General features: G+C 47.6%; 1 protein-coding gene across 2 annotated transcripts in view; it reads right to left on the bottom strand.

The window, feature by feature from the left end:
• Positions 1-26,293, bottom strand: part of OPCML (opioid binding protein/cell adhesion molecule like) — a 1,015,531-nt gene that overhangs the window by 98,212 nt on the left and 891,026 nt on the right. For both annotated transcript variants that reach the window (XM_075909407.2, XM_075909406.2), the window contains one exon: positions 23,758-23,883. In XM_075909407.2, the coding sequence (XP_075765522.1) occupies positions 23,758-23,883 (126 nt within the window). The remainder of the gene's footprint in view (positions 1-23,757; positions 23,884-26,293) is intronic.

Raw genomic sequence — 26,293 nt, 5'->3', positions numbered from 1 at the left:
CTTTCTTGTGGGATCTAGGTGTCATTCCTGCTTTTCTCCCTCCAGTTCCCTTCCCGTTTCCCACTCTCCCGGCTCCTGTGCGCCCTCTCGCCCTCTCCGCCTTTCTCACCACACAGCTGACAGAATGGGGACACTGAATACAGTTACAATAATGTCAGCTGCTCAGGGGAGAAGAAGGGGAAAAATGAAAAGGGGGGGATTTAGAGGCTTTTAATTAGATCTCGGAGCTGAGTGACTTGCAGTTAATATGCAAATTTCTTAAGTCCTTCCATTGTTAAGTGAAATGAGAGTTTTATTTAAATGTGAGGGTGGTTGGGAGATGGTGAAGGGTAATTGCAGCAGTGAAATGCAAACCGCCTTGTTTCAGGCAGCCAATACCATCTCGGCAATGTAGGGGAATGTAGGCTAATGTGCGAGCCCTTCTCCTCGCTGGGAGGGAAGCTGCCGGCAGAAAGCACAGGCTGTTGCAGAGCTGTAAGGCACATCTGTGCAGCCATGGCTTTCAGTGCTTGCCTTGTGACTACGCTTGGGAAGATCCCGACGTAGAGATGGTGGCCCAGGTGGCGGTCTGTTTCTCTCTCCATCTCCCAACCTGCCCCCCAAATAATTACCACTCTCAAGTTTCAATAATCAAAACACGCAGGGAGGAAAAGTGACAAATTTCCCACAAGATCTCTTGTGAGGAACCGGTACCCTCTGCTGTTGTTAGCTCAATCGGGCACACAATGAGTTAGGAAGTAAGGAACAGACCCTACCTTCCACTTTGGCCTCTGGCCTCCATGAGGCCAGGTTCGCATGCAACTCAGCTTTCGTGGGCAAAACCCACTTCCTCAGATGGGCAGGGTGGAGAGAAAAGCGGGGACCCTCACAATTTAGAACAAAGGCTACATCTATACTGCGCTCTCTGGCTCAAGAAAATATGCAAATGAGATGAAGCAGTGACTATTGCTGAACCTTGTTTGCATACTTAATGAGCCACAATTTTTGCACAAAGGGCTTTTGCGCCAAAAGGAGCCGTCTACACTTTTCTTCAGGCAGAACAGCTCTTGCACAAGAGGGGGGTTTTGCACAAAAAGGAGCTGTGTAGACATATTTTCTTCAGCAAGAGAGCACAGTATAGACATAGCCAAAAAGAAGGGAGAAGGGGAGAGAAAAAGTATCTGCCAATTGTAGTGTGGGTGCTAACGAGGCTATTTGTGTGGGCTGGAAGTGCGCCATACTAAGCTTTTGATGTCAAGTGGGTGTTGACTACAAGGACAGTAGGTTTTAGAATGGGCCATCCAGTTGGAAGTCTTTGTTCAAGCCATGAGAGAGAGTGTCGAGTTTGCATATGAAGGCCAGTTCCACACTCTCCCTCTCTATACAGGTTGAACCTCTCTCATCTGGCACCGTTGGGACCAGGCCGGCTCTGAACAAGAGAGTGTTCCGGCTCATGAGAGGTCAGGTTTTTTTGCAGCATTACCTACACTTTCACTGCTTACTGTGCTATTAGAGGTCGTTTAGGGGCAAATTAGAGCTAAAGAACAGCACAGAACACTGAGAGCTAGGATTAGTGGCTGCAAACAAACTTTATGAGAAGTGGACATCCAGCTAAGTAAAATTATTCCGGACAACGGGTGTTTCTGGAGAAGAGAGTTCTGGACGAGAGAGGTTCAATCTGTAGTTAGTTTGCAAAATTCCTTTGTAGAAGAAGAGTGGCTTTTAAATCCATTGATGAGTGCGCAGACAGGTTCAAAGGGTTCCCTACCGGCTTCTGTGTATTACCGTATTACCATTGGGGTTCATTCTGGATTGGATGCTGAACAGAGAAAGGGCCTATTTTGAAGGTCTGGCTCCAATATGGAGAGTTTTGGACTGGTGACGGCAACAAAGAGTGCACAAGAATCACTGAGTCAGCAACATTCTGCAGCAGTAGAACCTGTACATGCGATTTCAATCCCCGCATCCCCCCGAGGTAGCCTCCTACGTAACGTAATCCACGTTTCCCATGTTAACCAACAATGGAGGTTGCAACACATCCAAAGACTCTGCCTCGGTGCTTTTCTAATGAGGCTCATAAGAACACATTCCAGTTTTATATCTAAATGGCAGGACTCCTCACTCCAACTGGCCTGCAATGGGGACACCGGTTCTTCCTCAGTGTTCAAGTTCCCGACTCTGTTTATATGACAACAGGTGAAAGTGAACCTGGCACCTTGAAGTTTAGCATATGAGCTTCTACCGCATGAGCTAAAAGCCAGCTGGCTGGTTGCTAAGGCTGTGGAGCAGACTCATTAGTCTCTCTGTAAGTGGTGTCAGGGCTCCGCACTCAGAAAGTGTCCAACCACAACAGCATTCTTATTTCTGGCTTACAACTGTGAAGACATCCTAGAATCCTTTGTTCTCGCTATACCTACTCTGCAGTTCTTGCGAGGGATTCTGGAGCATGCAGGAATTACAGATGTTCACTGCAGAAGATTGCCCAGGATCTAGCAAAGCATTCTGGAGAAATAAATGGCCCAGACAGGGAATCAGGTAGGCATGAGGTAGCCATCAGTCCCTTGTGTAGCCTAGGCCAGAACATAGCGAGTTTTGGAGCAGTGACAATAGGTAGCCCAAAACCCAAAGAGGACCACAAGGTCTCTCTCATTCCAGACACCCCAGGAAAACACCTTTTCTATTAAGGACTCCATAAGCAGAAGTATGAAAGGAAACAAAATAATGAAATGTGTATCTAGAAATGTAGTTTCAACTAATTAGAAAGTACAGACTCAAAAAGGCCTTATGGAAATTCATAGCTTCATCTCTGGAGATATTTAAGAGCTGATTAGATAGACATCTATCAGGGATGATCTGGACAATGCTTGGTCTTTCTGTGACGGCAAAGGACTGGACTCAGTGACCTCTCAAGGTCCCTTCCAGTTCTAATGTTCTATGATTACTGCAGGACATCAGTATAGGGCAGAGTTAAGGTTGTTTGGGTGCCTCTGATGTCGAGCTCTTACCTTAACAAGCTTCAATTAATTTTAAGTGTAACTTTAATTCTGAATTTCCTGGATTTATGCTATGACATAAATTATTACATCTCTTTAATGTTTTATGCCCTTAAATTACTGATGTTTGCTTTCAACTCTAACTCCATCTGAATAACCTTTTATCATCTGTGAACAGTTTTTACATCCGAGTCTGGTCTCTTCTGGACTCTAAGGAATGTTGCAGAGAGCTATTGAGCTAAGCTGGAAGGTTTTGGTGGGGATGAAGGGAACAGCGTATAACCAGACTGTGATGAGGGGTCTCCCCCCTTGAGCAATATTGCCCTCTGACCAGTCCATCCTGTCACCTACACTGGCCCTTTAAGAGTTTGGGGTGGTCTGTGTTTAAGGGCTTGGAGTCTTGCAGAGAGGGTGGAGGCAGGGTTCCCTTTCACCCAATCACAAGGAATCAGCTGGGAGAAAGAGCCAGCATAAATGCTGGTTGCTTCCTACCCAGATGGGCAGGTGCCTGCAGACACTGAAAAGAGTAAGAAGGCAGGACGCTGAGTTAGCCGGGGACAGACCCCAGCCTTTAGGCAGAAGAAGTGCCGCTCGGCTCCAGGAGGAGAGTGGGGAACAAGGGATAGTCATGATTTGAATGAGCGAGCTCCAGGAAGTGCGGTGGCAGAAGGGGGAGAATTAGGGCTCCTGCCAGGAGGCAAGACACAGAGAGACCATCCTGAGGGGATTGAGAGCCGAGCTTAAAGGGCCAAGAGGCAGGGGACTCCTAAAAGCCAGAAGCGCCGTTTGGCTATCTGAAACTTTTTGTTAAGGCCCTTTCTGTAAGAGGTTTGTTATAAAGAAGCCCTAGGAAGAGTGCCTGAAATGCAATTATTGGCTTCCTGAGAAGGGAAACTGAGGCCAGGAGTGCTTGCAGCTCCATGCACAGAGTACACTTGCCCTATGGCACAGACTACAACCAAATCTCCTTTCACTCGGGAAACCAACACCCTTGTGAACATCTGTGCTAATGCAGCATTGACAGAGGTGTCGTGAGGATGCCTATGAAGATGGCATGAGAATTTTACACCTCAAGGGAAGAAAACGTTCCAAGGTAAATATATATATTTCAAAAAAGCCATTAACCTGCATCTCTGCAGGGTTTGGTCACTTCTAAATGCTGCCAGCCAGCAGTGTTGTGTCTGACTCAAACTGTTCAGGGATAAAGACACGCATTCTTTGATAGGACAACAAGTCTTGCGGATAAGGGGGAAGTGGTAGATGTGATATACCTAGACTTTAGTAAAGCATTTCATACAGAATTGGGTTTTCTTCTCATGAATAAACTAGGGAAATACAACCTTGATGGGACTACTATAAGGTGGGAGCATAATTGATTGGATAACTGTTCCTCAACATTGCACAATTATGCTGGAAAAGCGTAACAAGTGAGGTTCCACAGGGATCAGTTTTGGGACCGGTTCTGTTCAATATCTTCATCAACTATTTACATAATGGCATAGAAAGTACAAAGTTTGCAAATGATACCAAGCTGGGAGGGGTTACAAGTACTTTGGAGGATAGGGTCATCATTCAAAATGATCTGGACAAACTGGAGAAATGGGCTGAGGTAAACAGGATGAACTTGAATAAGGACAAATGCAAAGTGCTCCACTTAGGAGGGAACAATCCGTTTTACACATACAGAATGGGAAGCAACTGTCTAGGAAGGAGTCCTGCAGAAAGGGATCTAGGGTTAAAAGCTAAATCTGAATCAACAGTGTGACAAAAAAAAAAAAAAAGATTCTGAAGCATATTAACAAGCGTGTTGTGAGCAAGACATCAGCAGTAATTCTTCTACCCCATTCTGCACTGATTAGGCTTCAATTGAAGTATTGTGTCCAGTTCTGGGCACCACATTTCAGAAAAGATGTGGACAAATTGGAGAAGGTCCAGAGAAGGCCAACAAAATATTAAAGGTCTAGAAAACATGAATTATGAGGGAACACTGAAAGAACTGGGTTTGTTTAGCCTAGAAAAGAGAAGACTGAGAGGGGACATGTTAAAATCTTTCACATACATCAAGGCTGTTACAAGGAGGGAGAAAAATTATTCTCCTTAACCTCTGAGGATAGGACAAGAAGCAATGGGCTTAAATTGCAGCAAGGGAGGTTTAGGTTGGACATTAGGAAAATCTTCCTGTCAGGGTGGTTAAACACTGGAATAAATTGCCCAGGGAGGTTGTGGAATCCCCATCTCTGGAGATTTTAAAGAGGAGGTTAGACAAACACCTGTCCAGGATGGTCTAGATTGTATTTAGTCCTGCCATGAGGGCAGGGGACTGGACTGGACGCAATGACCTCTCCAGGTCCTTTCTAGTTCTATGAGTCTATGATTCTATGCAAAAACAGTGCAGGCAAAGGAGATGGTGAAGAAATATTAGCTTCATAGAGCAGGGCAATAAAAACGTAGGCAAGCTAAGAAGGGAGGGGAAGGGAAGGAGAGGTAGGAGGAGAGGTTTGGGAATTGAGAGAGAGATTAAGGAGACATGGGCTATTTCATAATCCAAATGCTTCGCTTAAGAAGCAAAATAACCCAGAGATTCATTAAAAAACCACAACCCACCACATGCAGGCCCTGCAGGAGGTCTGGAACTCACTAATAAGTCATCCTTGAGCTGGGCATGCCAGCAAAGAGCACGAGAGCCTTTAACGATCACCCTTCATTTGACTAATGACAGTCCCTTGGCTAAAGGGGAGCAGAGTGGAGAGAGGACGACCCTGGGGCTCTCAGCATTAGATACAGCAGGATAAAACACATCCACCTCATCCCCCCCCTCCCCGCTGGATGCTGCTAGCTGTGCGGCCCAGACGCAAAGCAACAAGGATCTTCTGCTTAATGAGACTGATTCCTTCCCCCCAGCCCAGCAGCCAGGAACTCAGATTGGAGAAGAGCCCCCCCCTTGGAGTCAGCGGGGTCCGACTAGCCAGGCAGAGTTTCCCACTCCAATTAAAATCCTCTCTGCTAATGGCTGTTTGCCTTGTGGGTTTTTTTTCTTTTTCACTTCCCATCCGTTTCCCCCTCCTCTAAGCTCAGCTCAGCACAGCATGGCGAGAAGCGACCAATTGGCTTGGCGACTGCATCGTTGCCAGTGGCTGAGGGAATATTTAAGGCCACAAGATGCTCCGTGAGGGTGACCTTTCCTGGTGCAGATGTGCTGACTCATTCCCTGCCTGGTGCACAATACTTGCTTCCCCCCCCCCAACAGTTATTTACACGGGGCTGGATAAGAAACAGAAGTGTTTTTACAAAGTATAAAAAGCAGGATTTAAGTGATTGTCAGGGAAAACAGACAGATCAGAGTAAGTTACTAACCCAAAATAAACAAAATGCACCAGCTAAGCTTAATACACTATGACTACATCCACATTGCAGAGCTGTTTGGGGATACCGGAAGTATCCCGAAATAGCTATTCTGCGTCTTTTGAGTGCACCCGTTATTTCGAAATATAACAGGCTTGCTATTCCAACATCTCTGTAAACCTTGTTCCACAAGGGTTAAGGGATGTTTCGGATTAGCGCTTAGTTTAAAATAAGCTATTTCATGATTACCTCGAAATAAGTTATGCAGTTTGCATTGCACGAATGGAATAGCACATTTCAAGGTAAGGGTGTAGTGTGGACGCACCCTAAGTAACTTGCTACATGCAAAGCATATTTCTTGCTCCTTGTCCCTGTTTCAGGTAAAATGCTTCAAAGCAGAGTTGATTTTTTTTCTTAGCCTGGGTCTACAGCTCTGTGTCTTTAGAGTCCTTTGCTTTCAGGTTTCTTCATGTGTATCCTCTTAAAGGGGGGAGGCAATTTCAAAAGCCAGATGAAGGCAAAACTCTGATTGCTTTCCATTCCTTAAATAGAATTTCCCCCAGGGTGGGAACCCTTTGTTTGGTCTACCTATCCACATGGAAAAATACCAGATTCAAGATGGCTTCCAATACCAGGTGGCATGGTCACTTGTCTTGGGATGAACAATCACAGTCTGGGTTTACAGAAAAAACAAAACCATTCCCAGGAATTGACTTGATCACCGAGCCATTACATTCCTAAAGGATTACTAAATGGCATTTACTAGAATACCTGGACTAATAAAACAGGTTCCCACTTAATATTTCTAACTTCACACACAAGAAAGATACCTGGACAAAAAAAGAACAGACACATTCAGCAGATTACAACTTTTAAAATGACATGTCATGCGATACATTTTGCATAAAGCATCCTTGAGTTATGCATATTCATAGTCATAAGCCAATTTTCGTAAAGCATGGGGCACAGCAAACAGATCCTAAGTTTCTTTTGGTCATGAACATTTACCAGGTACCTCCCTTCTACTGAGTATCTGTGGTTTGGTTTCTTTCCCCCCTAGTTCTTGCAGTCACTTGGTATTTTTTCCACCGACTCATAGTTTGGCCACTCGGTAAGGCCCAGATCCTGCTGTGATCTCTTCCTGGACGCCAAATGTCTGACCATGCAGAGCTCACTGCAGCATGAACGTTTGAGATTCTTTTGTTTTCTCACCCCTTTGCCAAGTAGTAGCAGAAGTCCGGGTCCTTGCAGGCAGACTTTTTAGGGGGAGAAGAAATCAGTGAAGTGGAGTGTGGGCATACAACGAGTGCGACTTGTTTGAGTTACACCAGTCCTGAACTAAAATGCCAAAGATCATGCAGGGCAAGCTCTTCCTTCAGGAATCACAGCTCACCACCAATGCCCAGTTCCCAGGGAACAACTCAGCCTCCAGAACAGACTCCTGTCAGAGACGGAGGCACAGAGCAAACTACTCTTGCCTTAATCTGCCCTGAAGACATACGCTTGCTTCATTCAAAAATAGCCTATCTCCCGAAGTGTCAAAACTTGCTTGCACCCAAAGAAAAATAACTTTGAAGACCACACAACAGCGCCACCTGCTGATACCTTCTGTGACAAACTTATATCTGTGTCCTTGGCATTCACAACTACTCTTGCTGAATGGCCAAGTTGCATTTACAAGAACAGTCCACAAGACAGGGTTGTGGACATGGAGCACATTTCTCCCCGGTGATCAGTCATAATTCCAGTAAAGTAAAGGCTGTTCCCTGCAGCATTTCCTTCCAAGACTGTGTAAATGCACTCAGTCTAGCTCCTAAACTGTGAGCAGCCTGCTCAAACCTTTGTTGGCTTCGGGGAGGGGAATAAAAAGAGCCTCCCAAGGAAGATATTCCAAAGAATTTACGACTCAATCAACCTACCCAAAAGGAGCATAAATGGAATTAGTTTTAATATTGTTAAGTTGCAAAAATACAGGCATATGTGCATGCCAAAGCTAAAACGGATGCATGCAGAGAGGGGAAACATATGGATGCCCATCTGGTAAAAAGCGCATTGCTAGACCTTCCTACACTTCTCATTTACAACAAGAAGCAAAGTTAGCGAACATAAATTTGCTTTGCAAAAAATGCGCAAGGAACAGCTTGCTTGCCCATAACTGTTTTACTGAGCACGAGATGAATAACCTTGATTTCTCATCCCAGCCACCTCATGCACGTTCTCGGGGGATTAATTAGCCTCTAAACAGGTCTTCAGATGAGGAAACAGAGAGCCTGGAAGCCCGGGAGGGAGGAAGAAAAAAGAACCAGAGGAGGCGACAAGACTAGATGACACAGCAGGTCAATACATTAGATGTCTCTCGTTAGTCATTTGTATTTGTACCTGGTTCAGGTCACAAATGAAATTACTTTGGTGGGACTCCACTTTATTTATTGCTGGCTGATTGGGTATGAAAACAGCAAGCAAGGCAGCCACTGCTGCGGCACAAGATTGGATCAAGAGAATCCAACAGCAGAAGGAAGCAGGGTGGGTGTTGTAGGTACAGGCGATCACCTGAACAGAGCAGTGGGGATGGGGAGGCAGTATTATCCGGGATTGATACCACAGAGGTGTATAGGGCGCAGGTACTGACTGAGCCGAAGCACTGACAGGCACGACAGAAATGCTTTGGTAGGACATTACTTGTGTCCAGGATCAGCAAAGCTGGAGTCGGGTGCGCCAATAGAAAAGAGGAGGGATAAGGGCTGGCCTGGCCGAGGGGCTGTAGCTCAGCTAGGATTATAACCGCAAGGGACGCTTTCGGTCAGGACTAAAGTGCAACTGACACGTGCAGGATCGCTGGCCCCGCCCAGGACCGACCTCACATTTCGTTAGTGCAATCGGCCTGTCACGTCAATGAGAACTGAAGGCTCAACCATCTGCCATTGCAGAGCGAGGGGTCAGCAGCTGTCTCCTCAAGAGCAGGCCCTCCTTCCAGGGCGAAAGGCACTGTGCCGTGCAAAGGTCTGCTCGCTGTCGCATGGCCTGGCTCCTTTGGAAGCTCTGGCTCCCCCCGGCGCGTGCTAATTGTTCTTTTCCCCACCCTTTCGGAAGGCAACAAAAAGAAAACGGTGGCCTTTTCCCCACGAGTGATGCTGTGATACAAATAGGAGCAGGCCTGGTCCCCGACTGCAGAGAGGCAAAAGGGCCCAAGACCAGCGCTCTCTCAGCACAGCAGTGCGAGTCAGGGATCCCGGGTTCTCCGCCAGTGGCCTCCTGTGTGGCTTGGGGCGAGCCGCTCTCCATAAGCCTTGTTCCCCCTTCTATATTTCCCTTCCTCCTCTGCAGTGGTAGGAAGCCTGAGCATCTCTCTTCTTGGGGTATTAATTACCTGTCCGAGACCCAGGATTCACTAGCATCTCCTGTGAGCCTTGGATCAAAGAGAATTCAGAAAGAACAGATCAGTTCCTGCAAGCGATGGAGAGCTCACGATTCCCAGCCGAGCGGAGGGAAGTTAAGGATGCTCACTCTGTAGTGGGATTAGCTCCACATGTGCTCCACCAAATACCTATCTCCAGCCATCAGGCTAAGAGACATGCTGTGTTCCCCCTTGATGAGCAGTATGAATAATAATTAAGGTGTCTTCAAAGGAGCCTCCAGCCTAGATAACCTCTCCAGCAAAGTAACAACCCTGGTTCTGAGTCTTGATACCTCTGATCAATCTTCCCTCTATTTTTCTCCCATCCACATGTGGAATAAGTTTTGTCATGTGCACCGAGGCATCTGCGAATGTGCACCAGCCGTCTGGGTGCAAATCAGCTAATCAGCTGGGCGCCATTTGAATCTCTCCCGAGTGGCCAACCAGAGCATTTTCATCCCCAAAGTTTTTTTCTAAGGTTCTTTTATAGTACAATTGCCATCTGAACACCTCACAATCTTTAATGTAGCTCTGGAAGGTAGCACAGTGCTACTATTCCCTTTGTACAAATGGGAAACTGAGGCACAATGTGGCTAAGTGACTTGCCTAAGGTCATAGAATCGCAGAAGGGGAGGGTTTAGGAAGTCATCAAAGCCAGCCCCCTCCCAGAGGCAGTTCCAAGTAAACCCAGACCACCCTGTTAGGTGTTTAACCAACCTGTTCTCAACAACCTCCAGTTGAGAGTCAGAAAGTGTCTCCAAATAGCTAACCCCCCTCAAACTTGCTGCTCTATGCCTCTTGTCCAACCCCCACGCTCTAAGGGCACACCAGAAATCTGCAGCAGACTATGCAACTGAACGCTTTTCGCTCATGTCCCAGAAGAAGACTCTAAGCATTTGACCATCCTTCCATTCTATGGCCCCAATTCAGGAAACCCTCGCTAGCAATGTTCCCTCCCAGTTTTTTCATGAATGTGTAGAACAAATTTGGTTTTGCGCACCAAAGAATATGCAGATGTGCACCACCAATAGAAACACATGCTGCTGACTGCGGTCAGGGCAGCACCTGAATCTTTCCTGGGCAGCCGCCCAAGCGCTCGGCTTACAGGGAACACTGCTCGCTAGCCAAGAAATCACTTAAGCGCATGCTTTACTTTGTGCATGGGCTCCTTTTGCATTCAAAGAGACTTGAGTGTGAGCTTAAAATTCTCCTTGTGCTGAAATGCTCTCCTGACCTGGTGCCTAGGGACGGACATTCCGTAGGTGGAAGAGGCGAAGGGGAAGGGAGACAGGGAGACACAGATACTCTGGAAGAAATATTTGCATGCAGCTAGATTTTCCTTTGTCTCAAATACGTCACGTAAAAAGAACCGAAAATCCACCTGTCACGGAGTGTGAGGGGCCACAGGGCCCTGCACCCCCTTCTGCAGGCAGAACAGGAGGTTTATTGATTCACAGGGATACAGCATAGAACAGACTTGTTAGCACAGACACCAGGAGCAGTCAGTACAACCCATCTTGAGGGTTGGGGGGCCCTGGGCCCCCTTCCGGCCCTCCCCCCCCTCCCCCCCAAGCCAGCTAGACTCCCTGCATCCTAACCCAGTGGAGACTAACTCACATTCCCAGCAACTGGCCCCAGTCCAGCAGGCAGCCCACCTCCTCCTTTGTCTATCTTGGGGGGGGGGGGGAGGAGAAGAGAGAGGGAGGTATCACCTGATTGAATCTCCTACTTAAGCTTAGGGTATAAGACAGCCTGATCCATTGAGTATGTGCTGGGCTGAGCGGCCTCCCTCCATGAGAGTCTGACCCAAAACTGCCATCGCCAGCTGGGCACCAGTGCAGTGCCCAGGGAAACTGAGGAAATACGTATGTATGCACACATACACACACACACACACAAAGTTACAACAGAACAGCACAGGACAGCAGGAATCACATACAACATAACAAAGTGAACAGAGCGAATACAATCACACCACCCTGGCCTACATTTTCAAAAGTACCTAGTGATTTCCGATGCTTTAATTGTAAGCTTCCCAATTTAAGAGATTTTAAAAGGGCCAGGTGATCAGCCAGGGGACACTCAAAAATCAGACACATGCAAGATCACTAGACCCTTCAGAAAATGAAAGTGCTTGTGTTTCAAGGCTGGGACAGACACTGACCTTAAGTTAAAAAAACCAAATCCATAAAAACAAAAGAGAAACAATAAAGACATCAGCTGATTAAGCATAGAGGGACAGCCTGACCCTGGACTAGCTCCAGCATTTTTTTCTTTGTGCCATGACTTCAATGTTAACAACTTGTTGTATTTAAGTCTCTTGGGTTTTTAGTTTTATTTTGCTTTCGTTTTTTTAATCTTTCCATGTACTGTCTATGAAAAGTGAGTGAAAGCATTTACCACAAGCCACAATGCCTTCCAAAAGATCTTCCGGCTTATATAAATATGTATTTAGGATCAACCAAATACATACTGGGGATTTCAAGCATTTCTAAAGACGTCTTTCTTCACTGGTTGCAGAGAGAAAGTGATTTGTGTGCAATACGTACTTCCGCACTTGTTATGTGCATTATGTTTGCATTGATTATTTTTTAGTGCAGACAGTTCTGCTCATAGATAATACACAGAATCATAGAATCCTAGAGCTGGAAGAGTCCTCCAGAGGTCATCAAATCCAGCCCCTGCCCAAGGCAGGACCAATCCCAACTAAATAATCCCAGCCAGGGCTTTGTCAAGCCGGGACTTAAAAACCTCCAGGGATGGAGAGTCCATCACCTCTCTAGGGAACCATCCCAGTACTTCACCCCCTCCTAGTGAAATAGTTTTTCCTAATATCCAACCTAGACCTCCCCCACTGAAACTTGAGACCATTTTGTTCCTTTTCTGCCATCTGTCACCACTGAGAACAGCCTCTCCATCCTCTCTGGAACCCTCTTCAGGAAGCTGAAGGCTGCTACCAAATCCTAGACATAGCCTTAGTGTCATCCACACATGTGCTGAAGGTACAATCCATCCTTTCATCCAGGTCATTAATAAAGATGTTGAACAAAATTGTTCCTAGAACCGATCCTTGGGCACTCCGCTAGAAACCAACCACCAACCTGACATCGAGCCGTTGAACACTACCCATTTAGCCAGACAATCTACTGAGCTTTCTATTCACCTTACAGCCCATTTATCCAATCCATATTTCCTTTATTTGCTGGCAAGAATATTGTGGGAGACCGTATCAAAAGCTTTGCTAAAGTCAAGGTATATCACATTCACTGACTTCCTGATGTCAACAGAGCCAGTTACCTCATCATAGAAGGTAATCAGATTGGTCAGGCACGACTTGCCTTGGTGAATCCATGTTGACTATTCCTGATCACTTTCCCCTCATCCAAGTGCCTCAAAATGGAATCCTTGAGGATCTCCTCCATGATTTTTCCGGGGTCTGAGGTAAGGCTGATGCCTGTAGTTCCCTGGATTGTCCTTCTTCCCCCTTTAAAGATGAGCACTACATTTGCCTTTTTCCAATTATCCGGGATCTCTTCTGATCTCCATGAGTTTTCAAAGATAATGGCCAAAGGCTCTGCAATGACATCTTCCAACTCTCTCGGATGAATTAAATCCAGACCCATGGATTTGTGTATGTCTAGCTTTTCTAAATAGTTCTTAACCTGTTCTCTCTCCATCAAGGACTGACCACCTCCTCCCCATACTGCGTTGCCTAGTGCATTTGTCTGGCAGCTGACCTTGTCCGTGAAGACAGAGGCAAAGAAAGCATTGAGTACTTCAGCTTTTCCAACATCATCTGTCACTAGGTTACCGCCCTCATCCAGTAAGGGCCCCACACCCTCTCTGATCACCCTCTCATTGCTAACATGCCTGTAGAAACTTTCTTATTACCCTTCACACCCCTTGCCAGATGCAATTCCAATTGCACTTTCACATTCCTGATAACTCCCCGGCATTCTTGAGCAATATATTTATACTCCTCTCTAGTCATCTGTCCAAGTTTCCACTTCTTATAAGCTTCCTTTTTGTGTTTAAACTCATCAAGGATGTCCTCGGTAAGCCAATCTGGTCGCCTACCATATCTGCTTTTCTTACTTCGTATTGGGATGATTTCTTCCTCTGTCTTTAATAAGACTTCTTTAAAATACTGCCAGCTCTCCTGGACTCCTTTCCCCTTCATGTACTCATCCCAGGGAATCCTGCCCATCAGTTCTCTGAGGGAGTCAAGTCTGCTCTTCTGAAGTCCAGGGTGTGTATTTTGCTTCTCTCCTGTCTTCCTTTGGTCGGGATCCTGAAATCTACCATCTCATGATCCCTGCTTCCCAGGTTGACACCCACCTCTACTTCCCCTACTAGTTCCTCCCTGTTTGTGGGCAGCAGGTCAAGCTGCGCACGGCCCCATGTCAGTTCCTTCAGCACTTGTATAGGGAGTTATCCCCAACGTTCTCCAAAAACTCTCTGGATTGTCTGTACTGCTGTATTGGTCTCCTAACAAATGTCAGGGTGATTAAAGTCCCCCTTGAGAACCAGGGCCTGTTGCCTGGAAGCTTCTCTCAATTGTCTTAAGGAAGCCTTGTCTATTTCATCCACCTGATCCGGCAGTCTATAGCAGATACCAACCACAACATCACCCCTGTTGCTTCCACCTTTAACCCACAGACTCTCAACCGGCTTTTCTCCCTCTATATACTGGAGCTCTGAGCAATCATACTGCTCTCTTACATGCAGTGCAACTCCTCCTACTTTTCTCCCCTGCCTGTTCTTCCTGAACAATTTATACCCTTCCAGTCATGTCAGGAGTGGTCCGAGGCTGGCTGCGGCAGCTGGTGCCCTAGGCGGAAGGCGCTATCAGCACCCCCACCTGCACGGCTGTCAATGGCCGTGACGTCATCATCGGGCGCCCGGCATCCCATGACATCATCATCGGGCACCCGGGACCGCGGTATCCTAGGCAACTGCCTACTTTGCCTAGGTCCATGGGCCGCCCCGAGTCATGAGAGTCATCCCACCAAGTCTCCGTTATTCCAATCAAATCATAGTTCTTTGACTGGGCCAGGGCTTCTAATTTTACCTGTTTGTTTCCCAGGCTTCTCGCATTTGTGTACAAACACCTTAGATAACCAACTGATGGCCCTACTTTCTCCATTCTAACCCGGGGTCCTCCTTTGTTGCTCCTTCTTCTTTGTGTTTCCCAGTTCCCCACTTACCTCAGGGCTTAGGTCACTGTCCCCCAACTAACCTAGTTTAAAGCCCTCCTCACTGGGTTTGCAAGCCTGCCTGCAAAGATGCTCTTTTCTTTCTTGGTTAGGTGGGTCCCATCTCTTCCTAGCAATCCTTGTGCCCAGAACAGAGTCCCATGGTTGAAGAAACCAAAACCCTCCCTCTGATACCACCTGCACAACCATGCATTTACTTCCATAATTAGACAATCCCTACCTGGAACCTTTCCTTCAACAGGGAGGATGGACGAGAACACCACATGTGCTTCAAATGTCTTGATCCTTCTTCCTAACGCTACATAATCTGCTGTGACTTGCTCAAGGTCATTCTTGGCCATATCGTTAGTTCCTACATGGAGAAGCAGGAAGGGGTTGCGATCCGAAGGCTTGATCAGTTTTTGAAGACTCTTGGTCACATCCTGAATTCTAGTTCCTGGTAAGCAGCACACTTCTCGAGATATTTAGGTACACATTACCAATGTTTTGTTATGTGTTTATGCTGTACATATACCAATAGATGTGTTACATGTGTGCCTTTGGCATGAATCGGTTGCCTTGTGTAATATGGAACATGCTATACACATACTTTGTATGTGTGTTCTGGGCACATTGGTATGTGTGTCATACATTTAATTCTTCTCTTAAGTTACACCAGTTTTCCTCTAGTATGTATCAGGTAATAATACTTAAGTTACTTTCCTAGAATCACAGAATACTAGAAGTGGAAGGGACCTCGAGAGGTCATCAGGCTAGACCCCTGCCCTCATGGCAGGACCAAGCACTGTCTAGAACTCTAGATCACCCCTGATAGGTGATGAATCACGTAGGCAGGTATCAATGTCAAATCCATCCCTGCCATCAACCTGCTCTTAAATATCTCCAGAGTTGGAGATTCCACAACCTTCCCAGGCAATTTATTGCAGTGTTTAACCACCCTGACAGTTAGGAAGATTTTCCTAATGTCCAACCTAAATCTCCCTGCTGAAATTTAAGCCCATTGCTTCTTGTCCTATCCTCAGAGGCCAAGGAGAACAATTTTTCTCCCTCCTCCTTGTGACATCCTTTTAGATACTTGAAAACTGCTGTCAGGTCCCCTCTCGGTCTTCTCTTTTCCAAACTAAACAAGCCCAGTTCCTTCAGTCTTCCCTCATGGGCCATGTTTTCTATGCAGGAGCCGTGAATACCAGAATAGCACAGAAGCAAGAGAAAAGGAGGATCCTGCCCGTGCTTGGAGTAGACGTTGCACGGCCACAGGCTCAAGGCACACGTCGGTGAGATCTGGCGTGACATTTTAGAAGGGAAGAGCTAAAGGGAGGTTGTTCTTGATGCAAAGCAAGCTGGGGAGGAGGTGCACGAGGCACCACAGAGATGACTGAATTGAGCGGAAAGGTTTAGCGCAGCGTTGCACGAGAGCCAGGAGTGAGCAAAAGCCAATGTTACCGCCAGCACAAATGGACGGGCCATACGGCTTTGGCAGGTCTCACCAGCGGCACAGAGGCCTTTGTCTGCACAGTAAATCAATTCCCTTAGCTGTCTGTATTTTCACCTGCTCCGCTGTGAGCGAGGCCAGCAGGGGACTATGCCAATGCCATAGCTCCGTAACAGGAGAGAGAGGCTTTCAGCTCTCGGAGATTGACACGCTCCCTGACTGCCACCAGATGAACATTTGGTGGGCTGCACGAATCCGGCCAGTTCTTGGTTCAGACCTGAGAAATCACTGGTGTTTACCAGCCCCCTTGTCGACAGTCGGAGCAGTGCAAGCAGACACTGAATGGGACACAGAGGCTGAATTCCTCTCTCACCAATAGACGTAAATCGGCCAGGGAAGGAGGAGGTCATGGGCAATGCCATCCTACATCGCTGATGCTCATTGATAAACAGGAGCCTTTTGTCTCCAGGGCCATCATTTTAGTGCCTTTTATAATAACTAAATCTACCTTAAACAGTTAGACATTGTGTCAAATTCTGCTCCACTATATCCCTAAGGAAGTCATTGGGGTTTATAACTAAGGCCAGAATTTGGCCTTTGAGACATAGCCTATTAGGCCAGGTCTAAACTAAAAAGGGAAGGTCGAATCAAGATACACCACTCCAGATATGTTCATTACCTAGCCGGGGTCAATGCACTTTGTTTCGAGTTTCCCCAATGTTCCCATTGGTGTCCCTTACTCTTCGCAGAAGCAGGAGTACTGGCCGCCAACAGGGACGCCCTATGAGTTTGATTTAGCGAGTCTAAACTAGACTCGCTAAATCAAACGCTGGACGATCGATTGTGGCAGCATCCATCTTCTGTTTAGTGAAGATGTGGCCTAAGAACTGCATCAGCTGTATTGCTACTGCTGAGTTTTCAGAGCACTGGAATGCAACGGAGGTAGCCATGTAGAAATGCCTGCACACGGCTGAGTTTCCCCAGAGTTTGTGAATGCTGATCTCCCTCCTTCACATGTAGCTATATGGAAATCACTTGGTTACATTCATGAGTAAAAATAAAGTGGATAATAGAAGCTGAAGAGTCAATGAATCAGGGCACCACTGATCCATCTAGTTCCATACCAAGTCTCCAGCAGTGGTCAGGACTCAGGGTTTTAAAACAAGGCTGCCACCCCACCCCACACTAGGGACACCTGGCCAATTACCCAGCGCTGGGGGGTAAAGAAGAGGAAATCTTTTCCTTACTGCCGTGGTCACCTTAATCCAGAGGTATGAGCTCTGAGCAGCTGATGGAACTGACTAGCTCGTGAAAGCACAATATGAAATCTGGCTCCGTTCTTTTTCAAATGCACCCACACTGCCCCAACGAGGCTGATGGGGCGACGTATCTGGGCATCTCTGGCCCATGTCGCCCAGGCCATGTGAAGTAAGAACTGCTGGAGAGACAATCAGACTTGAGTCTACTCTTGCATCAGTGTCACCCTGGCATTGTTCCACTGCAGTCAATGGAGTGACTCCAGATTTACACCAGCGTGCGTGGGATCACAATCAGGTCCTCTGGGCTTCCCCACCGAGGGCCCTGGCCTTTGTTTGAAAGTGGGACAATGTTTCCATGAGCAGAAGTCCCTTGGGAAGAAGGCATTGATGTGTGCCTGCCTGCCCCTTAATGCCTATGGGATACACCAAGCCAGGTGTCAATATCAAACCCATCTCTGCCTGCAAAAGCTTCAGAGGCTCCTGCCTGCATTCTGGCCTGAAGGAGAAAGAGCAGGAGAGTGCAATTAACCCATGAACTAATTCCCTTCTCCCACTGGAGATGGGGACTGACAAGCAGGAGTCCTATTCTGCTGCTTCAGGATCCGAACAAATACCACCAACCGCAGTTATAGAATCATAGAATCATAGAATCATAGGACTGGAAGGGACCTCAAGAGGTCATCGAGTCCAGTCCCCTGCCCTCAAGGCAGGACCAAGCTCCATCTACACCATCCCTGACAGATGTCTATCTAACCTGTTCTTAAATATCTCCAGAGAGGGAGATTCCACCACCTCCCTTGGCAATTTGTTCCAATATTTGACCACCCTGACAGTTAGGAATTTTTTCCTAATGTCCAATCTAAACCTCCCCTGCTGCACTTTAAGCCCATTACTCCTTGTCCTGTCCTCAGAAACCAAGAGGAACAAATTTTCTCCTTCCTCCTTGTGACACCCTTTTAGATATTTGAAAACCGCTATCATGTCCCCCCTTAATCTTCTTTTTTCCAAACTAAACAAGCCCAGTTCATGAAGCCTGGCTTCATAGGTCATGTTCTCTAGACCTTTAATCATTCTTGTCGCTCTTCTCTGTACCCTTTCCAATTTCTCCACATCTTTCTTGAAATGTGGCGCCCAGAACTGGACACAGTACTCCAGCTGAGGCCTAACTAGTGCAGAGTAGAGCGGCAGAATGACTTCACGAGTTTTGCTTACAACACACCTGTTGATACAACCTAGAATCATATTTGCTTTTTTTGCAACAGCATCACACTGTTGACTCATATTCAACTTGTGGTCCACTATGACCCCTAGATCCCTTTCTGCCATGCTCCTTCCTAGACAGTCGCTTCCCATCTTGTATGTATGGAACTGCTGAGGATTATGTGTATTACAAGAGCATCTAGAGCTTCCAGTAGAAATCAGGATTTCGTTGTGCTAGATGCTGTACAGACACACTGTAAAAAACAGTCCTGGCACTATCTAAGTAGAGGAGGCACAGACAGGCTAGCAGGGAAATATGAGAGTTCCTATTTTACAGCTGGAGAAACCGAGGCCGAGAGTAGAGCAGTGAATTACCTAAATCACCCAGAGGGTCTGAAGAAGAGGCAGGACTTGAACCCAGATCTCCTGAGTCCCACACAAGAGTCATTTGTATCCCATCAGAGGAGATCTGGGATGCACACTTAGGCTTTGCCTACACGTCTAAAATTAAAGCGCCAGAGTGTGGGAATAGCACAAACTCTTCCGACGCCCTTTATAAACCACCCCCACAAAAGGCGGAGCTAACAGCGCTGGGAGCGCGGCCACTTGCTGCGCGGGGGTGAGCCGGAAAGCTGCAGCGCCCTCCAGTGGCAATATAGACTTTGCTTTACTTAGGAGTGACCCTTCATGTGCTGGGCACATGGCAGAAAGTCATCACATCAGTCACTGCCTGACAGCTGCCATTTCAGGCCTCTGCTGACAAATTGGAACTGGACTCCGGGTTCAGAACTGAGATGCAGTCCCAGGAGCGTACGGCGCACAGGGCCGGAGTGGCAGGCTTTGGGTGGCAGGTCAGGACTAGTTCAGAGACTTCAACAGAGCTGAGTGGATGCCGGTTGTACAGCTCCTATGCACCGTATCCCTCACCCCAGTCGGTGCTATTAGGCCTTCACTTACAAGAACTCTAAAGTGGCAATGTCCTTTTACTTTGGTTTCCTGCTGTGCTAAGACACGGTGGGTCTAGCGGTGTGTAGTGTAGTTAAAAAATTATGCTTCAAGATTCATAGTAAAGTGGATGCAGCTGCCAGGCCACGTCAAAGGTAGAAAAGAAACATGATGGGTTGATTGCCTGTGATTGCTTGTATTTTTAACTCCTCGGCTCGTGAAAAGGAGGAGGTGAAGAACATGTATGTGTGTGCATGTGTGCAAACTTACACATGGGCATGCACGCTCACCACCGCGGTGGAGCATTCTCAATATTCACACTGGTGGTTGTGACCCAAGGGCTCCTTGGGGCCAGCTGGCAGAGGGTGCATAGAGTTCTACGCTGATCCCTGGGTGAGATGTTGGCATGTGAGCTCTCTGCAGAAGGTGTGTTTCCAGTTCGTTGTCGTAATCGTGTGAAAAGATGCAGACAGATAAGGTTGAAGGAGTGATGCACCTAAACAGAAACTGATGCCTTGGGTTTATGGGAGATGCTCCTTTTGAGCAGGAAGTACCTGACACCGATCCCATGTCTGGACGCTTGTACCTTATACACCTCTTGGCACACTGAGCCAGGTGAGAATGGAGAGACTGTAAAAATCGACAAGAAAGGAATTCCACTGGAAGAAACAAACACTGCGGGGAGGGGTTACCTGTTTACAAAAAAGACAAAGAATCGGTTGGTAAATCTTGGACTAAATCTACTGGGGCACTTTACCGCGCCGTAACTGTCTGGCTCAAGGGTGTGAAAAAACACCCGTAGCTCCCCTCATGGAGGTGGTTAACATGGAGTAACCACATGTTCAGTTTCAGGCTCTGCTATGGCCGTGCTCTGAACTTTTAAGTGTTAGACAAAGCCTGGGAATACAAAGCAACACATGCCTAAGAGGCAAACTGCCCGTGTGCCTGCCTCATGGAAGAAGAGGCTGTCTGTAAAGCACTCAAGGGACGTTGGGTGAGCCATTCTCCACTACACGAGAGCATATGGTTCATTTAGTCCAGGCTGTAAAAGGCGCGTTACAGTTGATTTTTTAATGTAACTGTTTGTTTCCAACACTTGCTGCAACTTGAATCTCGGTGCTTTGTTAGATCATTTTATCCTCGATGTCACTATAAACTAATGTAAGCGCCGCGAGTGAAGTGGAGCAGTGATCTAGCGTGGAACTGGTAAGCTTGGCTGGCCGCTTTCTTTGAAAGCAATGGATCAATGAATACTGCCAGGAGACCAGGGGCCGGATGTTCCAGAGAGATGCTCAGAGAGCTCCGGGGGGGGGGGGGGGGGAGACTGTACCTATTGCAACCCCTCAGGTGACGGCGTGAGCAGCAAGGCCAGGAGGGAAGGGCTTGTGTCTGCCGTGGCCAGTGCTGTAGGGGACAAGACCCATGAAGACACAGACACCAAAAGAGCAGGTGGTAGCAAGATGCTGCCCAGCCTTGGGTACCCGTAGCAAGACTCAGAGATGCAGCGTTTGGTAGGTATATGAACACACAGAGAATAGCCTATGAAACAACCCAACAGCCAGCGTCCTACGAAGAAAGTGAGATTTAGTAGTTAAAGGAGAAAACTGGGAATCGGGATTCTAGAGTTTCATCCCCCATTGTGTCAAGTATCAGAGGGGTAGCCGTGTTAGTCTGAATCTGCAAAAGCGGCGAGGAGTCCTGTGGCACCTTATAGACTAACTGAAGTGTAGGAGCATAAGCTTTCGTGGGCAAAGACCCACTTCGTCAGATGCATGTAGTGGAAATTTCCAGAGGCAGGTATAACTATGCCTAGGTATAACTAGGATCAGGCTGGAGATGACGAGGTGGATCCAATCAAGGAGGATGAGGCCCACTTCTAGCAGCTGATCTGGAGGTGTGAATTCCAAGAGAGCAGAAGCTGCTTTTGTAGTTAGCGAGCCATTCACAGTCTTTGTTTAATCCAGAGTTGATTGTGTCAAACTTGAAGATGAACTGTAGCTCAGCAGTTTCTCTTTGAAGTCTGGTCCTGAAGTTTTTTTGCTGCAGGATGGCTACTTTTAGATCTGCAATTGTGTGTCCAGGGAGATTGAAGTGTTCCCCTACAGGTTTTTGTATGTTGCCATTCCTAATATCAGATTTGTGTCCATTGATTCTTTTACGTAGGGACTGTCCAGTTTGGCCGATGTATATAGCAGTGGGGCATTGTTGGCACATGATGGCATATATTACGTTGGTAGATGTGCAGGAGAACCTACCAGTGACAGTATGGCTGATCTGGTTAGGTCCTGTGATGGTGTTGGTGGTGTATATATGTGGGCAGAGTTGGCACCGAGGTTTGTTGCAAGGATTGGTTCCTGAGTTCGAGTTGTTATGGTGCGGTGTGTAGTTGCTGGTGAGAATATGCTTCAGGTTGGCGGGTTGTCTGTGGGCAAGGACCGGCCTACCTCCCAAGGCCTGTGAAAGTGAGGGATCATTGTCCAGGATGGGTTGTAGATCACTAATGATGCGTTGGAGAGGTTTTAGCTGGGGACTGTAGGTGATGGCCAGTGGTGTTCTGTTGGTTTCTTTCTTGGGCTTGCCCCATAGCAGGAGGCTTCTGGGTACACATCTGGCTCTGTCAATCTGTCTCCTCACTTCCTCATGTGGGTATCGCAGTTTACAGAATGCTTGTTGAAGATCTTGTAGGTGTAGGTCTCTGTCTGAGGGGTTGGAGCAAATGCGGTTGTACCTCAGTGCTTGGCTGTAAACAATGGATCGCGTGGTGTGTCCAGGATGGAAGCTGGAGGCATGCAGGTAAGTGTAGCGGTCGGTAGGTTTTCGGTATAGGGTGGTATTGATGTGACCGTCACTTATTTGTACCGTGGTGTCCAGGAAATGGACCTCCCGTGTAGATTGATCCATGCTGAGGTTGATGGTGGGGTGGAAGCTGTTGAAATCATGGTGAAATTCTTCCAGAGTCTCCTTCCCATGGGTCCAGTTGATGAAGATGTCATCGATGTAGCGTAGGTAGAGAAGGGGTATAAGTGGACGGGAGCTGAGGAAGCGTTGTTCCAGGTCAGCCATAAAAATGTTGGCGTATTGTGGGGCCATGCGGGGGCCCATAGCAGTGCCACTGGTCTGAAGGTATATGTTGTCACCAAATCTGAAATAGTTGTATGTGAGGATAAATTCACAGAGTTCAGCCACCAATTGTGCTGTGGCATCATCAGGGATACTGTTCCTGACAGCTTGTACTCCATCTGCATGTGGGATGTTTGTGTAGAGAACCTCTACATCCATGGTGGCTAGGATGGTGTTTTCTGGAAGATCCCCCATTGTGTGTATCTTTGGGCAAGTCATGTCACAGCTCCGCACCTCCATTTCCCTATTTGTGCAGCAGCGCCCCCATGTCACGGGGCTAACCCCTTGCTGCCCCTGCTAAGCAGGAACTTAGAAGCTTCACCCAGGAAACAAACATCTAAATGCACACGACTTTGTGTTCATGCAGCCACAGACTTCAAAGATTTTTACAAACACTCTGTTATGCCTTACTATGTCCCTCGACAGTGCCACAATCTCCATTGTACCGGTGGGGAAACTGAGGCAGAGTGAGGAAAAGTAATTAGTCCCATACACATTCCGCGGTGGCCATTTTACCCATAGGGAAACTGAGGCACAACAGGGTTAAGTAACTGGCCCCTACAAGTTCCATGCTGGCCATTTTATACATGGGGAAACTGAGGCACAGTGGGGGTTAAATAACTGGCCCAAGGCCACACAGCAAATCAGGCAGAGCCCCCCCCATCCTTCCCCCCACACAGCCTAAAAGTCCTGCTGAATTAGGTGCCATGCTATCACTGCCCTTCAAGGCACTCTATCGAGAACTTAGGGCTAAGGGCACTGGCATATACAGAGATACATATAGGAAGAAAAATTGAGCAATCCCCCTGTACCTAGTCCCTCCAGAGCCATCTCAGATGCCTGAAATCCCAGGGTCTGTCTCAAGGTGGCCTCTTACCTTTTCCAGACAGGTGCCTCCATGTCACGGTAGGCTCTGGTCTCCCAAAGGCCAGGCACATGAGAGTTACGCTGCTGCCTTCGTTCACGGTGATGTCTGAGGAGATGTTGATAATCTGGGGAGGAACTAGAAGAAAAGAGAGAGAGAGAATGAGGAGAAATTCACGAGAACGGAGTCTGATCCAAGCCTCTGTCATGCACACACACACACAGCCGCATCCTTAACTATGGCGATCAGACTCCCTTCCCTCTGTCTGACGTGGCTCAGGGCTGAATTATGGAGGTACAGAGAGTTTGGAGCCAGCCGCGTTCTGAGTGCTTCCCCTAGGATGTATCCCACTGTCCCAGAAGGGAACCCATCGACTCTACAAGAGCCCCTTGTTTCTAAAAGCGCTGTGCCCGAGAACTCTGAGGGTGTGTCTAAACTACATGGCTCCATCGATGGAGCCATGTAGATTAGGCTGATCGGCAAAGGAAAATGAAGCCACGATTTAAATAATTGCGGCTTCATTTAAATTTAAATGGCTGCCGCGCTGAGCCGACAAACACCTGATCAGCTGTTTGTCGGCTCAGCGCGCTAGTCTGGACGCTCCCACGCCGACCTGAAAGCCCTTTATCGACCTCCCCGTTATGCCTCGTAGGATGAGGTTTACCAGGGAGGTCGATAAAAGGCTTTCATGTCAACAGGGGAACGTCCAGACTAGCACGCTGAGCCGACAAACAGCTGATCAGGTGTTTGTCAGCTCAGCGCGGCAGCCATGTAAATTTAAATGAAGCCGCAATTATTTAAATCGCAGCTTCATTTCCCTTTGCCAAACAAACAAATCTACATGGCTCCGTCGACGGAGCCATGTAGTTTAGACGTACCCTGACAGCCAGAGCTTGCTTATTCCATCCAGTGGGTTATACAGCCCGCCCTTCAAAACGCCCTCCTTCGTGTAAAGTCTTATCAGCCGGGCAACCCCGGAGTTGACAGCTTGCTACAACCAAACCCTCAGCTACCGAGCATTCCTCAGTACAGGAAGTTCCCAACTGATGGATGGGCAGTGTCCACAAATTCAATTGTCAGTCGGTTGTTTGGCACCCAGAACGCATGTTCCCCTACAAACCATGTTAGAAATGCTGGTGAGATTCCCAGGCTAGCTCACAAAGGTCTTACTGAACCCACAATGTAGCTGAAATCCTGAATATTTGCAATGAAAAAGAGTGGAAATAGAGGGGTTTAAACGGTGAGTGCTGGTGCTTGGGGAAAGGCGGGTTTAATTGGGAGGACACGGAGGTAGGCGGAGATTCTGAAAAGGACTTTGGGGCATCCCCTAGCTCCTCCCCTCCCCTCTGGCCACCCCCTCTGCCTCTGGCCTGCTCCCGAGGCTGCAGGGGAGCTTGTGTTTGTAAGTAAGACGTGTAACTCGGGGAGGGCCTGGACAGTGCTGAGCGTTTGCACACAGCCGGGGAGACAGGCGTGTGCCCAGCACGATTTCCAGTCGTACACAGTTTTCAGCAGGGGGGTAGAGATCATAGAATCATAGAATCATAGAATAATAGGACTAGAAGGGACCTCGAGAGGTCATCGAGTCCAGCCCCCCGCCCTCAAGGCAGGACCAAGCTCCGTCTACACCATCCCTGACAGATGTCTATCTAACCTGTTTTTAAATATCTCCAGAGAGGGAGATTCCACCACCTCCCTTGGCAATTTATTCCAATATTTGACCACCCTGACAGTTAGGAATTTTTTCCTAATGTCCAATCTAAACCTCCCCTGCTGCACTTTAAGCCCATTACTCCTTGTCCTGTCCTCAGAAACCAAGAGGAACAAATTTTCTCCTTCCTCCTTGTGACACCCTTTTAGATATTTGAAAACCGCTATCATGTCCCCCCTTAATCTTCTTTTTTCCAAACTAAACAAGCCCAGTTCATGAAGCCTGGCTTCATAGGTCATGTTCTCTAGACCTTTAATCATTCTTGTCGCTCTTCTCTGTACCCGTTCCAATTTCTCCACATCTTTCTTGAAATGTGGCGCCCAGAACTGGACACAGTACTCCAGCTGAGGCCTAACTAGTGCAGAGTAGAGCGGCAGAATGACTTCACGAGTTTTGCTTACAACACACCTGTTGATACCTTTTTTGCTTACAACACACCTGAGATGGAACGTTAGGCAAGATTTCCCCTGCTCCTCCCACCTTTTTCCACAGTATGATTTGGGGGGGTGTTGTCTGTTTGAATGCTCAGTCCATTTGCTCTAGCACGGGGGGTTTTAACCACCTCCCCCCTCCGGAGACCCCTCCGTCACGCTACACAAACACCAACCCACCTGTGCCATAACAACTGGGTGTCTGCACATAAAAGCCAGGGCCGGCATGTGAGGGTAAGAAGCAGGGCAATTGCCCACTACCCCATGCGCCTCCACAAAGCCACGGTTCTCAGCTTTCAGCTCCATGTGGTGAAGCTTCAACTTTCTGCCTGGGGCCCCACCGTGTCAAATGGGCCCCCAGAAACCCGCCACTGCTCTAAGGTGCACTGGTTCTGACCAATGGTCC

Source organism: Pelodiscus sinensis, chromosome 25, assembly GCF_052426305.1.
Source record: "Pelodiscus sinensis isolate ZL-2025 chromosome 25, ASM5242630v1, whole genome shotgun sequence".
In the NCBI taxonomy this organism is placed as follows: domain Eukaryota; kingdom Metazoa; phylum Chordata; order Testudines; family Trionychidae; genus Pelodiscus; species Pelodiscus sinensis.
This window is presented reverse-complemented; position numbering and strand designations above follow the sequence as displayed.